Consider the following 16,086-nt stretch of genomic DNA (forward strand, 5'->3'; position numbering starts at 1 on the left):
TTGGCTGAACATGCATTCTCTCTGTCGGGATTCACCAATCTCTCAGTTGCATCTGTAACCTAGACGTAGTCTATATAACCGAACTGCTATGTCTCTGTGGATTCCTTTTGAGATAAGTAACCTTTCTAACTTAGTGGCCTGAAGATACCATATTGCAGAGGGCGAATCTTCTGCTACTCTCTGGTGTAGATAGTCTTTGATGATGTGTGAGTGTTTTTTGGTGATGATATTTTTTATGTACTCTAGGCTGGGTTGAATTGTTTTATGTATCACTGGATGACGAGTTGCCAATTTAACAATTTCATTGGCTTTCTCATTTAATGAGATTCCAATATGGGATGGGATCCAGTTTAGGGTGATGTTGAGTCTTTTGCCTTTAGCGACTGCTCCAAGATACAAAATGGTGGTAATTATTTCCACGTTGTCTCTCCACGGCTTTTTTCCTAATATAGTCAGGAAATTATCGGATCTATGTGTCTGGTTAAAATCAACATATGGGGACAATCCAGCCTGGGATAGGTTCCCGGGAGCGTCACCGATGATAGCGTGGAAAAGAGGTAAATCACTCAAAGACTACCTAGTAAGGGCGAGCTTCACAGAAGAACCAATCCAAACCTAACCCAACCTAACCATACTAGAAAAGGTAATGACAGTATATAGAGCGGTTAAGGAAGCCCCACAAACCAGACCAAACCTAACCTAACCTAACTAGACCTAACCAAACTAGACAAGGTAATGACAGTGTAAGGAGCAGTTAAAGGTGGATCCACTAAACAAAAATGTTGAGACCAAATGCTGAACCTTTTATTGAGAAGAAGAGTGCAATAATGCACACATTATTGTGTTTTGAGAAGATTTTATTGTTTTGAGAAGATATGTGGAAATAGCATAGACTTTATTGAGAAGTGGAGTTAAAGCAATCTTGTGTTGATGATATCTTCGAAATGTATCCGGAGTCTGCCAGTGCAGACTGCTTATCACATGCCTCTGTATGACTAACCATCCTGTGTGATGGGGATTTTTTAGCATCACCTAGTTAGCTTTTTTGACACACTGTACTCCACTTCATATAGTCTAGGGTATCTGCACTAATGCAGATGTACCTCATATATTAATAAAAAAAAAAAGCATAGACTATTGTCTTTTGAAAAGAAATGAGCAAATTCTATAGAGTTTATTGAGAATAGGAGACCAAAGACACAGATTTTATTTTGAAATACTGTGCAAATCACATAGTTTTTGAGAAAAGATGTGTGAATGCTATCGAGATTATTAGGGAATTAAAAGTGTATACTTTATTAGAACAAATGATGTCTACCAGCTCTCATGATAACCACCATCATCGTCATCTGCTCCTATGAACCAACTTCCAGCTCATCACAGCGCTTACAATCTTCCAGTACCTACCAGCACCCCTCGGAGACCACAATCATCCTTCTCCCTCACTACCTACTATTCTATCGGGAGGGGGTTAGGGATTTAATCCTCAAAAAGGAGCTTTGGTTGTTGCACCAAACTATTACTTGCACACAGGCGGACAACGTCCCCAACCACACCCTGACAGAACAAACAGCCGACCTCGGCAGCCACACTCCTGCTACCATTGGTCGACCAGCAATGGACACTGGAGTGCTAGGAATTTAGGAGACCACCCTGTACGACTCCTGATCTTGTAGAGGGATTCAGCATCATATATTTAGGGGTGCAGCTCCAAAACTGGCCTCGTTTTCTTGTGTACGCACCCTACTCGACCTGTCATGACTCCCCACTCTCTCCTTGTTTGAAATGCTCTCCTAAATCCCTCTTTTGTGAATTAGTGTCTACTGTCACCCTATCTGCAGCCGTGACCCGCTCTCTCTCTCGCTGTCTGGGAAACTTCACCAGGGCAAGAGCAAAAGCCAACTAACATATACAACATTTAATACATAAATAAATAAACGTACATAATAAAAACATATGATCGGAGCCGGTTGGCCGAGCGGACAGCCCGCTGGACTTGTGATCCTGTGGTCCTGGGTTCGATCCCAGTCGCCGGCGAGAAACAATGGGCAGAGTTTCTTTCACCCTATGCCCCTGTTACCTAGCAGTAAAATAGGAACCTGGGTGTTAGTCAGCTGTCACGGGCTGCTTCCTGGGGGTGGAGGCCTTGTCGAGGATCGGGTCACGGGGACACTAAAAAAAAAAAAAAAAAACGAAATCATCTCAAGATATGATAAGCAATATTACCATAAAACACCCCAAACTGCTACAGCCCAGTAGCACTCAAATATCATATCCTGGCTTCACCAATGTTACCACCCTTGAGACTAAATAAGGTTCTTCTCCCCGCAGTGTTGAAAAATGACATTAAATCGGCCTTGCCAACATAAATCTAGGGGGATATAGATACATCACTGCATAAAATGGAGAACAAAATATTTACGCTAAGGGGGACAAACGTAACAATTAAATGGTGAATATAATAGCCAGAAATATTCTTTAGCATGCAATATCATAAATAAAACTCCTTATTGAGCCATGAGCAATATCACCAGCACATGGATTAATGAATAGGATATACACAATCACCTAACCAGATAATTAACCTATTAATAGCTAAAAAAACAGTGACCAATGACTTAACTTAAAAACATGACTCCTCTCGACCATAGCCGCCACGCTTCTGCCCACGCGTCGGTTCGCAGGCCAAGCGTCTACCATAATAACAACTAAACATCCACATAAACATTGTGGAAATTCTACTAACAAAATGTAGTACTAATATTCAAATCATTATTAATCTTAAGAGTATTAAATACTGGTACAATACTCAATATAATTTACTGGCAAACAATAATAAGAATTAATCAAGGTTGAACTATAAACACTCGCTTGACAACAAGTTCCCACACTGGCTCCATCCCAATATGGTCAACCCCCCACACGGAGAAACCAACATGATAATTCTAGCACAAAATCCTCATACAATATATTGCAACTCAGGCACACTACAGCATGCTATAATATATAACATACAAGAATCTCATATCATTCAACTGGATGCTATATTAATTATAGAACAAGACAATAAAGTAATATAAGAATCATGAGTAATGTTAGAATCCTAGTAAGATTCGTAACATCCCTCCCGTCCTCTAAGAAAAAAATGAAATTAACTGAAGGTTGATTTCATTTTTTTGACTGCATGAAATATAACATGAAAATACAACATGGAAATACTTCAACTAAAATCAAAGTACAAAGCAATGAAATTTCACACAGTAAAAAAAATACAAAATTTCATACATCTTATGAATAGAACACTACATTTTATGGCACTGCAACAGGAAATCCTCTGGATAAGGCATCAGCAATAACATTTTGCCTCCCAGGAATATGACGAATTACAATATTGAATTCTTGCAGAATCAATGACCATCTAAGTATTCTCTGGTTTTTACACTTCATTGAGTTGATAAATGTCAATGGATTATGATCTGTATATACTACCACTTAATTTCCTGACAAATATGTCTCAAATTTCTTCACTGCCAGTATTAAACAAAGTGCTTCTTTCTCAACTTCAGAGTAATTAATTTGTGTCCTGTCAAACTTACGAGAGAAATAATAAACAGGATGTTCTAACTCATCTGGTCCTACTTGGAACAAAACAGCACCTGCTCCTACATCGGAAGCGTCTATGTGAAGAATAAAAGGTTTATCATACTGTGGACTAGCTAGCACAGGTGAAGTAGAGAGAATTCCTTTCAACTTCTGAAAAGAGTTCTGACACTCCTGCGTCCACTTAAATTTTACCTGTTTCCTTAAAAGATTTGTTATGGGTGCAGCAACAATGGAAAAGTTTTTACAATATCTCCTATAATACGCACACATTCCAATAAATTTCTGCACAGACTTCTTATTTGTTAGGACTGGGTACTCCACAATTGCCTGAATCTTGTCTTGCAATGGGACTATCCTTCCTTGTCCGACCTCATGTCCTAAATACACTATAGTTCCTTTAGCGAAACTACTTTTCTTCATATTGACAGTCAAATTAGCATGTTGTAACACATTAAACCATTTCTTTAAACTAGACATATGATCTACCCAATTCTTACTGAAAATCACAATGTCATCCAAATATGCCCTACAATCTGGCATATCCTTCAACAAAGAGTTCATTAATTTCTGAAAAGTGGCTGGAGCATTCCTTAATCCAAATGGCATGACATTAAACTCGTAAGCTCCATCAGGAGTGATAAATGCTGTCACTTCCCTTGCAAAATCTGTAAGAGGTATCTGGTGATATCCCTTAGATAAGTCCAATTTAGATACAAATTTAGCATGACCTATAGTATCAACACAGTTTTCCAATAAAGGTAAAGGATATACATCAACTACAGTTACCTGGTTGAGTTTTCTATAATCCACTACTACCTTGGTTACCTTGAGGTGCTTCCGGGGCTTAGTGTCCCCGCGGCCCGGTCGTCGACCAGGCCTCCTGGTTGCTGGACTGATCAACCAGGCTGTTAGACGCGGCTGCTCGCAGCCTGACGTATGAGTCACAGCCTGGTTGATCAGGTGGATACTAATCTCCACTTATCTTCTGGTTTTGGTACTAATAGACATGGCGAACTCCAGGAGCTCTGACTGGGTCTAATGAACCCATGTCGAAGAAGATAATCAACCTCCTCCTGGATGATACGACGTTTCTCGGGTGTCACTCGATAAGGGTGCAGCCGAATTGGAGTTACATTTGTCAGGGTGATATCGTGAGTAATGAGAGAAGTCTGAGTGGGGACCTCCCCAAACAAGCTAGAAGACATCTCCAAAAGGTCCTGGAACTCTGCTCTCTCCTCATCCTGCAAATGACTCAACAATTCTTCCCCGGAACTGCTGGAATTAGACAAACAAGAATTATCATCTTCCTCAGCAACACTCGACTCTTCAGGATTTACCTCCTCAGCAACGCAACAAGCCACAATACTAGGCCCACAATAAGCCTTCAACCGGTTCACATGTACACTCATGGTCTGACGTTTCTGCTTGGGATGGCAAACCTTGTAAGTAACTTCTCCAAGATGTTTTAATACTTGATACGGTCCTGCAAATTTATGAGACATAGAGGTACCCATACGAGGCTTGAAGACCAATACCAAATCTCCTGGCTCAAAAACTCTGAGTTTAGCCTTGAACCTCTGGTCATGTTTCTGCTTCATTTCCTGTTGTTGTTTACTTAGATGTCGTAAGGCCAACTCCCTCGTTCTGAACAGCTTGCTCTTGACATCCGTCAGGTAACGCTCTCTGCCTGGCTGTAACATCTCCTAACATTTTCTCATGTAACAATTTTAAAGGTCCTCTCACCTGATGTCCGAATACAAGCTCGAATGGAGAACAGCCTAGGGCACTGTGCAAACCATCTCTAGCCGCAAACTATACAAGTGGTAAGTTATCATCTCAATGTCTGGGCGAATCTTCCCCAGTTGCCTTCAACATTTGCTTGAGAGTTTGGTGGAACCGCTCGATTCCTCCCTGACTCTGAGGATGGTAAGGACTGGAAAAATTGTGCTTTATCCAAAAAGAATTACAGAATTGTATTAACAACACTGGTGAGTAGGGTTGGATAACAATGTTGGATAGTATGGTTGGATAACAAGAATGATGAGTATGGATAGATTACAACACTGGTAGGTATAGGTGGAAAACAACACTGGTGAGTATGGTTGGATAACAACACTGGTGAGTATTGTTGGATATCAACTCTGGTGAGTATGGTTGCATATTAACACTGATGAGTATGGTTACATATCAACACTTTTGAGTATGGTTGCGTATCAACACTTTTGAGTATGGTTGCATATCAACACTTTTGAGTATGGTTGGATATCAACCCTGGTGAGTATTGTTGGATATTAACTCTGGTGGGTATTGTTGGATATCAACACTGGTGAGTATGGTTGGATATCAACACTTTTGAGTATGGTTGGATATCAACCCTGGGGAGTAGTGTTGGATATCAACCCTGGTGGGTATTGTTGGATATCAACACCTTTGAATTTGGTTGGATATCAACACTGGTGATTATGGTTGGATATCAACAATTTTGAGTATGATTGGATATCAACAATGGTGAGTATGGTTGAATTTCAACACTTTTGAGTATGGTTGGATATCAACACTGATGAGTATGGTTGGATATCAATACTGATGAGTATGGTTGGATATGAACTCTTTTGAGTATTTTTGGATATCAACACTTTTGAGAATGGTTAGATATCACCACTTCTGAGTATTGTCTGATATCAACTCTGGTGAGTATGGATGGATATCAACCCTGTTAGTATGGTTGGATAATAAACTTGGTGAGTATTGTTGAATATCATTCTTATACTTGGTTATCAATACTGGTAAGTATGGATGGATAATATCGTTGGTGAGTACGGATGGATAAAAACCCTGGTTTCTCTCTCTCTCTCTCTCTCTCTCTCTCTCCCTCTCCCTCTCTCTCTCTCTCTCTCTCTCTCTCTCTCTCTCTCTCTCTCTCTCTCTCTCTCTCTCTCTCTCTCTCTCTCTCTCTCTCTCTCTCTCTCTCTCTCTCTCACACTCTCACTCTCACTCTCTCTCTCTCTCTCTCTCTCTCTCTCTCTCTCTCTCTCTCTCTCTCTCTCTCTCTCTCTCTCTCTCTCTCTCTCTCTCTCTCTCTCTCTCTCACTCTCTCCTACTTCCTATGAAGCCTCACTAGGATAAGGGCAAACACCTGTTCATCACTAACATTTAATAACAACACAGAACATATATAAAGCACTCACATACAATATATAAGTATATAAGCTTCAACACCTTATGATATTATAACCTGGTTGCAAACCAATACCATTAGGATTCTATCAGCTGCTTATACCAAGTGGTAGCCCAACTCCTGGCTTGCAACTTACGCTACCAACCTCACCAAGTGGGTTAAACCTTGTAAAACAATTATGGAACTATCAGCCCTAGAACATATATATATCTCTGCAGGTTATCCAGCCTATAATTGTAACTCTTTCAACTTTAGTATAAGTATTTCTTGGCACAAAACTGATGACCAATCACCCACATTTCACTGCGTCTTGCACGCTAATGACAATCAAGCACTCTACCAACTCCCTACAAGTAATCAATAAGAACTTCCTTCCCACATCCGGAAGTCCACTAACCTGACATCATCAGGTTCTTTCAGGTTTATCTACCACGATCCTCTACAGCTCTTCCAGGGTGCTTCATAATGAAGTTTTCATTGGACTCCAGTGGTTCTCCACCACTGATTCCACATGTGCAAGTGAGACTTCACTTCACTGCTCCTCTTCACACAGTTAGAGGTCCAATTCCTCACTATGGAGCTTGCTCATCCACAGGGTACAACATCCACTCCTACGGCCATGAAGTTCCACTCATTAACTTCTCCTCTGGCCTCAAAGTACTCCCATCAACTTCTTCCTCAGACAAACCAAAAAATTGTTTCCTGCGAGAGCGCTCACTCGCTGACGCTTAACCAGGGCGCTCACACGGCTGCCCACAAAAATATTTCTGGACAGCTTCACCACTTCCTGCCGTCCAGGACTTGAGCTGACACGTTTCCGGATCGATTCCACAACCGAAACGTGTGCACACTTCCTTCTTCTTAAAGATATTTCAATCAGTGGTCCTTCTTCACCAGGAGCTCAAACAGAGCATGACCTCCCCTCACGATTTCTTCAGCTCAAGTGACGTCAACGTCCTCAGCGAGCCTCACACCCCCAGCAAACTCTGTACATCTCATGACCAGTCATTTATTTATATTCTTATTCACTGCCAATACTTGCAAACTATTTGTCAAATTCAATCGAGTGTTTACTATATAAATATTCAGGTCTATATCTCTTTAACCTCTTAGTTAGGTCAGGCCTGGCAGAATAACTCTCGAGGCAAGACTCGTTTCTCCTGCAGACTGAGATGATAACATTATCAATGTGTATTACGCCTCACTGAGCAATTCTGTGAAAGTTATAATATATTGCACCTCACTAATAATATCAGAAAGTAACTCTGGGCTGGCAACATTATATTAGTTTGAATTAAAACGTTGCTGGGGCGCAAAGACGAATAACCCAGTGGAGACAAGTGACAAGGAGAAGATTTCAGGTAAGTCCAGAGGGTCCGGTATACTATTGTTCGTGTCTCGGTGGTCAAGCCCTGTGGAGTTGCTTCACACTGCAGGGTCGAGGACCTGTAGTGTGAGCTGGGCTGTCTCTTCTCCCCTCTTGGGGTCAAAGGTGAGGTAGTGGGCAGCGATTGGACTCGAGGCAAGACTTGGAGAGCGCCCTGGGTCGACATTACTACCCCAGTAGGGGAGAGCGAAGACCCTCGGCCAGGAGTTACAGTATCACTAACTTAGCACTTCCGTTCTTTGACTGTAACTCCCGTCACTCAAGGCCAAAGGTGTGTGACAATAGCAACACTGGTGAGTATGGTTGGATAACAACACTGGTGAGTATGGTTGGATAACAACACTGGTGAGTATGGTTAGATAACAACACTGGTGAGTATGGTTGGATAACAACACTGGTGAGTAGGTTTGGATAACAATGTTGGATAGTATGGTTGGATAACAAGAATGATGAGTATGGATAGATTACAACACTGGTAGGTATAGGTGGAAAACAACACTAGTGAGTATGGTTGGATAACAACACTGATGAGTATTGATTGATAACAACATTAGTGAGTATGGTTAGATAACAATGTTGGATAGTATTGCTGGATAACAACACTAGTGTGTATTGTTGGATAGCAACATTAGTGAGTATGGATAGATAACAACACTGGTGAGTATGGATTGATAACAACACAGCACAGGCGAGTATGGATGGATAACAGGAATGGTGAGTATGGATTGATTACAACACTGGAAGGTATAGGTGGATAACAACACTGGATAGTATGGTTAAACTGTATGGTTGAGTGTTAATGGTTAAACAACAAATGAATTTAATTGGTTGGAAAACATGTGAATTATAATGGTTTAACTAACATTGTGCTGAGAATAATTAGCACAAGTTAAGTGTAAATTAGTAAACAAACCAAATATTTTAATATTCTCACAAGGGTGAGAACGGTTTGACAAACATAACGGTGAAAACATTTACACGATCACACGTGTTCATGTTTGCACAAACACACGTGTTCATGTTTGCACAAACACAAGTGTGCATGGTTGCACAAACACAAGTGTTCATGGTTGCACAAACACACGCGTTCATGGTTGCACAAACACATGTGTTCATGGTTGAACAAACACACGTGTTCATGGTTGCACAAACACATGTGTTCATGGTTGCACAAACACACGTGTTCATGGTTGCACAAACACACATATTCTTTTTGCACAAACACACGTGTTCATGGTTGCACAAACACACATGTTCATGGTTGCACAAAACACAAGCGTTCATGGTTGCACAAACACACATGTTCATGGTTGAGCAAACACAAGTGTTCATGGTTGCACAAACACACATGTTCATGGTTGCACAAAACACAAGCGTTCATGGTTGTACAAACACACATGTTCATGGTTGCACAAACATATTTGCTCATGGTTGCACAAACACACATGTTCATGGTTGCACAAACACAAGTGCTCATGGTTGCACAAACACACATGTTCATGGTTCACAAACATATGTGCTCATGGTTGCACAGACACATGTGTTCATGGTTGCACAACCACATGTGCTCATGGTTGCACAAACACACGTGCTCATGGTTGCACAAACACACTTGTTCATAGTTGCACAAACACACGTGTTCATGGTTGCACAAACACATGTGTTCATGGTTGCACAAACACATGTGTTCATGGTTGCACAAACACACGTGCTCATGGTTGCACAAACACATGGGTTCATAGTTGCACAAACACACGTGTTCATTGCAAGATCTTGTAGATCTGAGGCAAAGTGAAATTGACACCAGTAATTCCAACTATCATCATACTATCATGCAAGAGGAGCCACACATCTATGGATCATCCAATAAAATCAGCAGGCTTCTAGATATTACTACTGCTCGGCTTAGACTCGGTTACAAGTATCTCTGGGAATTATCATTATCTGCCGATGTAGACCTGGCCAAATGTAAACTGTGTCCACAAAATTATTCGCACACCCTCCGTCACTATGTGATGGAGTGCGAAAAGATACGTGAATTTAGAGACAATTCTATAACCAATGTTCCAGCGATGTGTCAATATTTCATTCAAAATGATCTGCTACCAGAAATTTTAGCCAAATATCTCCAGTTTGCTAACTGTAGGTAGTAACTAAGTGATTGTAACCTATCCACCGCTGCCCACTGGATGGGGGGCGGTGTTCAGGACAAACATATCAATTGTGACACTAGCTCTCCACATATGTCAGTTGCTTAATTTAGAACCTGTACTTGGGGTCGATCTCGAACCCATAGTTGATGTGACGACTTATTCTGAATTTTGTAACTAGCTCATCAAGATTGTAACTCACTTAGCTAAATGAAATGTGTGGTTCAGTCCCTGAGCCCATTATGTGCCTCTGTAACCCTTTCCACTCCCGCCCACAAGATGGGTATGGGGTGCATAATAAATGAACTAAACTAACTAAACATTGTTAGACAGACAAACGAGTGTTACATAACTGTTATAGAATTATAAGTGGGAAAATGGTGGGAAAACAACTTAAGAATGATTGAACACACGAATAATAATGACATGACAAAGGAACAACTTGAGAATGGTTGAACACACGAGTGATAATGACATCATAAACAAACAACTTGGGAATGGTTGAACACACGAGTGATAATGACATGACAAACAAACAACTTGAGAATGGTTGAACACACGAGTGATAATGACATGACAAACAAACAACTTGAGAATGGTTGAACACACGAGTGATAATGACATGACAAACAAACAACTTGAGAATGGTTGAACACACGAGTGATAATGACATGACAAACAAACAACTTGAGAATGGTTGAACACACGAGTGATAATGACATGACAAACAAACAACTTGAGAATGGTTGAACACACGAGTGATAATGACATGACAAACAAACAACTTGAGAATGGTTGAACACACGAGTGATAATGACATGACAAACAAACAACTTGAGAATGGTTGAACATACGAGTGATAATGACATCATAAACAAACAACTTGGGAATGGTTGAACACACGAGTGATAATGACATGACAAACAAACAACTTGAGAATGGTTGAACACACGAGTGATAATGACATGACAAACAAACAACTTGAGAATGGTTGAACATACGAGTGATAATGACATCATAAACAAACAACTTGGGAATGGTTGAACACACGAGTGATAATGACATGACAAACAAACAACTTGAGAATGGTTGAACACACGAGTGATAATGACATGACAAACAGACGAATAAAAAGGTATGACAAAAACAGTGAGAATGATTTTACCAAAACGTGAGTTACAATTATTGTACAAACAAACGACAATTGTTTAAGAAACTAACGCATGAAATTTGTTAAACAAACATGAGATAAAATGGTTAGTCAAACACATGTGAGAATCGCTTGGCATAAACACATGTGCGATTAGTTAGACAAATACACAAAAGTTAATGCAATATTATTTTTTATTGATGAAGTACTCCTGAAAATCCTTGCAGCCACCCAGAATCATACGTACCTTCTGGTCATTGTATGCGGAGTACTCCTGGTCATAGTATGCGGAGTACTCCTGGAGCTCCTAACGGCGCCCTGAGCCATACGTACCTCCTGGTCATAGTATGCGGAGTACTCCTGGAACTCCCCACGGCCGCCCAGATCCGTAATGAAGAGGTTGGCAACGCCTATATCCCCCTCTCCTCTTCCAAACAGCCCAACCATTCCGTTCCATGTCCCATTCTGAGTCAGATCTCCCCACATTTCACCTGGAAAGAAATACTTTTATCAAACCTAAATTTCTTAATTTTTTATCGTTTATAGTACCCATTTTTTAAACAAAGCTTTAAATCTTCTATACTTTACACACACACAATAAGCTAAGGAACTATATTGTAGTACAACACAAATAACGTCCAAGACTCATCTTAAGTAAAAGATAAAGTCAAAGACAAGAGCAAATTATCAAGAGTTCTGCAAATGTTTCGAATCAAGTAGGAGACAGTCCTCTTTCTACAGCTGAAGGCAGCATAGCTGCAACTGTTGTGTGGTTAAATGAAACAGCCATAGCGGTAACAAACAGCCATAGTGGTAAGAAAACAAATAGAGTGAGATAATTTAAAACTTTAATAAAACAAGAACATAAATTTAATATTGGACACTAGGTAGATATTCGAATATATTCACTGAGCAATACATCAGCGGCACTGGATCACTTTGGTGGCAGTGACATCATTAATAAACAGATACAGTGTTACCTAAGCAGTACATAATCCCAAATATAATAATTTATTAAGGTGAACGTGATATTTTAATGAAACTCCTAATTCTTTAAGCGTTTAGATCCTCACACCTCCTCTGTTCTTTACTACTTAGTGAGGCTCAAATGTTAGCATATAGGTCCTCACAAATCCTCTGTTCTTTACTACTTAGTGAGGCTCAAGTGTTAGCATATAGGTCCTCACACCTCCTCTGTTCTTTACTACTTAGTGAGGCTCAAATGTTAGCATATAGGTCCTCACAAATCCTCTGTTCTTTACTACTTAGTGAGGCTCAAATGTTAGCATATAGGTCCTCACACCTCCTCTGTTCTTTACTACTTAGTGAGGCTCAAATGTTAGCATATAAGTCCTCACAAATCCTCTGTTCTTTACTACTTAGTGAGGCTCAAATGTTAGCATATAGGTCCTCACAAATCCTCTGTTCTTTACTACTTAGTGAGGCTCAAATGTTAGCATATAGGTCCTCACACCTCTGTTCTTTACTACTTAGTGAGGCTCAAATGTTAGCATATAGGGCCTCACAAATCCTCTGTTCTTTACTACTTAGCGAGGCTCAAATGTCAGCATATAGGTCCTCACACCTCCTCTGTTCTTTACTACTGTACTTAGTCAGATTCAAATGTTAGCATAAAGGTCCTCACAAATCCTCTGTTCTTTACCACTTAGCGAGGTTCAAATGTCAGCATATAGGTCCTCACACCTCCTTAGTTCTTCACTACTTAGTGAGTCTCAAGTGTTAGCTCTGGATCCTGGGCCCTAACAAATATCGCTGACATCAGGACGAGGCTTGGTTAGATAATTGCTTTACATGGGTAATTGTCACTTTATGTACCACTTTATGTAACTACTTAATGACGTGATACAATATGAAATTTACATTACATATCTCAGTACTTTATAAAATGGGTGAAAGATGAAAATTGAAGTACACATTACATCATCCAAAATCATTGGACAACATTTTTCTTACTTTTTCCGATAAGATGTGTCACATGTTTTTAAGTAACTTTGGGGCACCGATTTAAAATTAAATTGGTTTTGTCCTATCACGCCGTGTTCGTTTTTCGGCATTTTGATTATTTTAAAGTTTTAAAATAATCAAATAATATTTTTTTCTAAAGTATTTTGTGTTTATTCTACAGCATTCCTTTACTCTGGTGGGTGTTCTGTGTAAGAAATGCATGAATATACACAGACGAAAGTTATGTGGTGACTATTGTTATGGATCCCTCTCCTATATCTTCCCTTGTCCAGCAGTAGGAGTCATACCTCTACGTCCGGCATGTTCCCTGATATGCAGGGAATCTTTTGATATATGTGACGAGTAGCAAGAGTGCTTGATTGGGAGTAAATTTATCATTTTAGTTTTTGCCTTCCAAGGGGCCCTTATGCCCTTCAGGTTTACATGATAGCGACGCGGCCACAGGATTCCCGCCAAAGGGACGGGTCACCAGCAGCTTGGCGATTGGCTAGGACAGGTCACGTGCCGAAATTGACCAATAGGAGGTCACCCCCCTTGGGGCATGACATCACCGGGCCAGAGGTGCCGGAGCCAGCAAGCGCCTAGGAGCTCTGAGTTTCATGAACCGTCGTTGTGTGCAAATGTGCGCCAAGTGAGCTCTCCAGATTGGAGGTCCAGGAGCCTTGACCAGTGAATTTAAGCAGTCTCAATCGTACCACGAACATTAGAGAAGACTAGTGAGCTCCAGTGGAGCGCAAGGAAGTAGAGTTTAATTGGTGGAGGGCGCCAAGAGCTCACTGCAGTTTATCTTCGATGAAGGATGGGTGGCAGTGCAATTAGGGCAGTGTAGAGTCCTGCCGGCGAGACACGACACGACGTAAGAGCAGCTGTGACCAGGTAATGTCCACTGGAAGTTAGTAGGAGGACATCGCGACTGCATCTACAAGAGATTGTCTCAGTGAAGGTGCGAGTGAGGGAAGACGACGAGCACAGGAACTATTGTCAGTGCAAGTAGGAGAAAACTGCCATATTGGGGAAGAGAGCACAGAAAGGACATGTACCACAAGACACCTGAGGACCCATGGTTCCAGATCTGAGAGCCGAGGAACGACCACTGAGCAGAGGACCACAACCATCAGAGACAAGGCGTCTTGTAGCAGAGACAGTTTAAAGGTACATCAATATTTCCCTCCCATAGTCCCTTTTGAACAAGGTGAGCTAGACCATCATTTATGTTAGTGTGAATCTTATTATCATTGAGGTAGGTTAGGTTATAGGCCAGGTTATATACCCCTAATGATCTGTGAGGCGGCAAGAGACAGAGACCGTGCTAGAGTGTTGTTGTTGTTGTTGTTTTAGATTTAGCTACTCAGAACGAAGTGTCCATGTGAGCCCGTAATTGAGTTCGGTTATTCGCGATAACCTTGTTACTGTGATATTTGGGTCTAAGTTTAAAATGGAGGTGGGGATTCCTCCGTTTTCCCGGTTTATTTTTCGCTTCTGTTTTAGTGCACTGGTTTTAGTCTTGTTTTAATAACATTATCTTGGTGGCGGATGTATATACAGACTGGTCACTAGTGAGTCCCAATCCTCAATGGTTTTTTTAATCATTGTAGTCACGGTGGAATGTGCATCTAATGTAGCTGCTGTCGTTGGATTAATGTTGAGTTTGATGCGCAGGGCTTCAGTAGCTTCACATTCCAGTAAGTAGTGCAATAGTGGCGCCTCTGCTTCAGTTTCACAGATATGACACTCTTTAACTATTGGGTTCATTACCTCCCAGCCGCACTTGTAACCAAGTCTGAGTCTGTGTATGGCTACTGCAATGTCTCTGGATATCTTTTTGGCCAGGCTTGAACGAGGAGTAACCAGTGGCTTGTTCGTACCATATTGCAGTGGATTTTCCTTCCGCTACTTTGGCTCTGTGGCGACTTTTGATAGTTGAGAGTATTTTCTTCTTGATTTGCTCCTTAATCTGTGAGAAACATGGAGGTATTTTAACCTGTACAACAGGTAGAGCAGTGGCAGTTTTTGCTAGTGAGTCTGCCTTTTCATTACCATCTATGCCAATGTGACTTGGTATCCAATTTAGGGTGATTGACAGCCCTCGATTATGGGCTTCTTTTCCTATATATTGAATTTCTGTGAGGAGTTGTATATTATCTCTGTGCTGACTGGATAACAATGTCTGGAGCAAAGATTTAGAGTCGGTATGAATGATGACATCATGTAAATTATTCTCAATTGTATAGTTTATTGCCTCCTTCAGGGCATATAATTCTGTTTGCAATGTTGAGCACCCACTATTCATGCTCCAGTAAGCTTCAAGGTTGGTAGTGTAAACTGCTGCCCAGCAGAACCTCCTTCTTGATCAACTGATCCGTCTGTGAAGATGTGAGTCGTTGTAGGTCTTGAGATGGTTTCCATTTATTGTTCTATTACTTCTTTGAGCCTCTGCGAATCACATGCTGATTTTTTAACTGGTAATCCTTCAATGATTATCTATAGACTCGATTCGTCCCATGGAGGAGGCTGCCGAAAGTGTTGATAGGGTCTATCTTCCCCTTTGTTTTTAATGGTCCATTTCAAGTCCACTTTCTCTAGAATCTTGACCAGATTATCCATCCATGTGCTTGTTCTATATTGAAGGTTT

The 16,086-nt window shown here is 40.8% G+C and overlaps 1 protein-coding gene across 1 annotated transcript in view; it reads right to left on the minus strand.

Annotated features, from left to right (window-relative positions):
* LOC138373274 (ionotropic receptor 93a-like) overlaps positions 1–16,086 on the minus strand; it is a 398,668-nt gene that overhangs the window by 76,608 nt on the left and 305,974 nt on the right. The window contains exon 7 of the mRNA XM_069339316.1: positions 11,796–11,959. Within this exon, the coding sequence (XP_069195417.1) occupies positions 11,796–11,959 (164 nt within the window). The remainder of the gene's footprint in view (positions 1–11,795; positions 11,960–16,086) is intronic.

Source organism: Procambarus clarkii, chromosome 41, assembly GCF_040958095.1.
Source record: "Procambarus clarkii isolate CNS0578487 chromosome 41, FALCON_Pclarkii_2.0, whole genome shotgun sequence".
NCBI classification, from domain to species: Eukaryota; Metazoa; Arthropoda; class Malacostraca; order Decapoda; family Cambaridae; genus Procambarus; species Procambarus clarkii.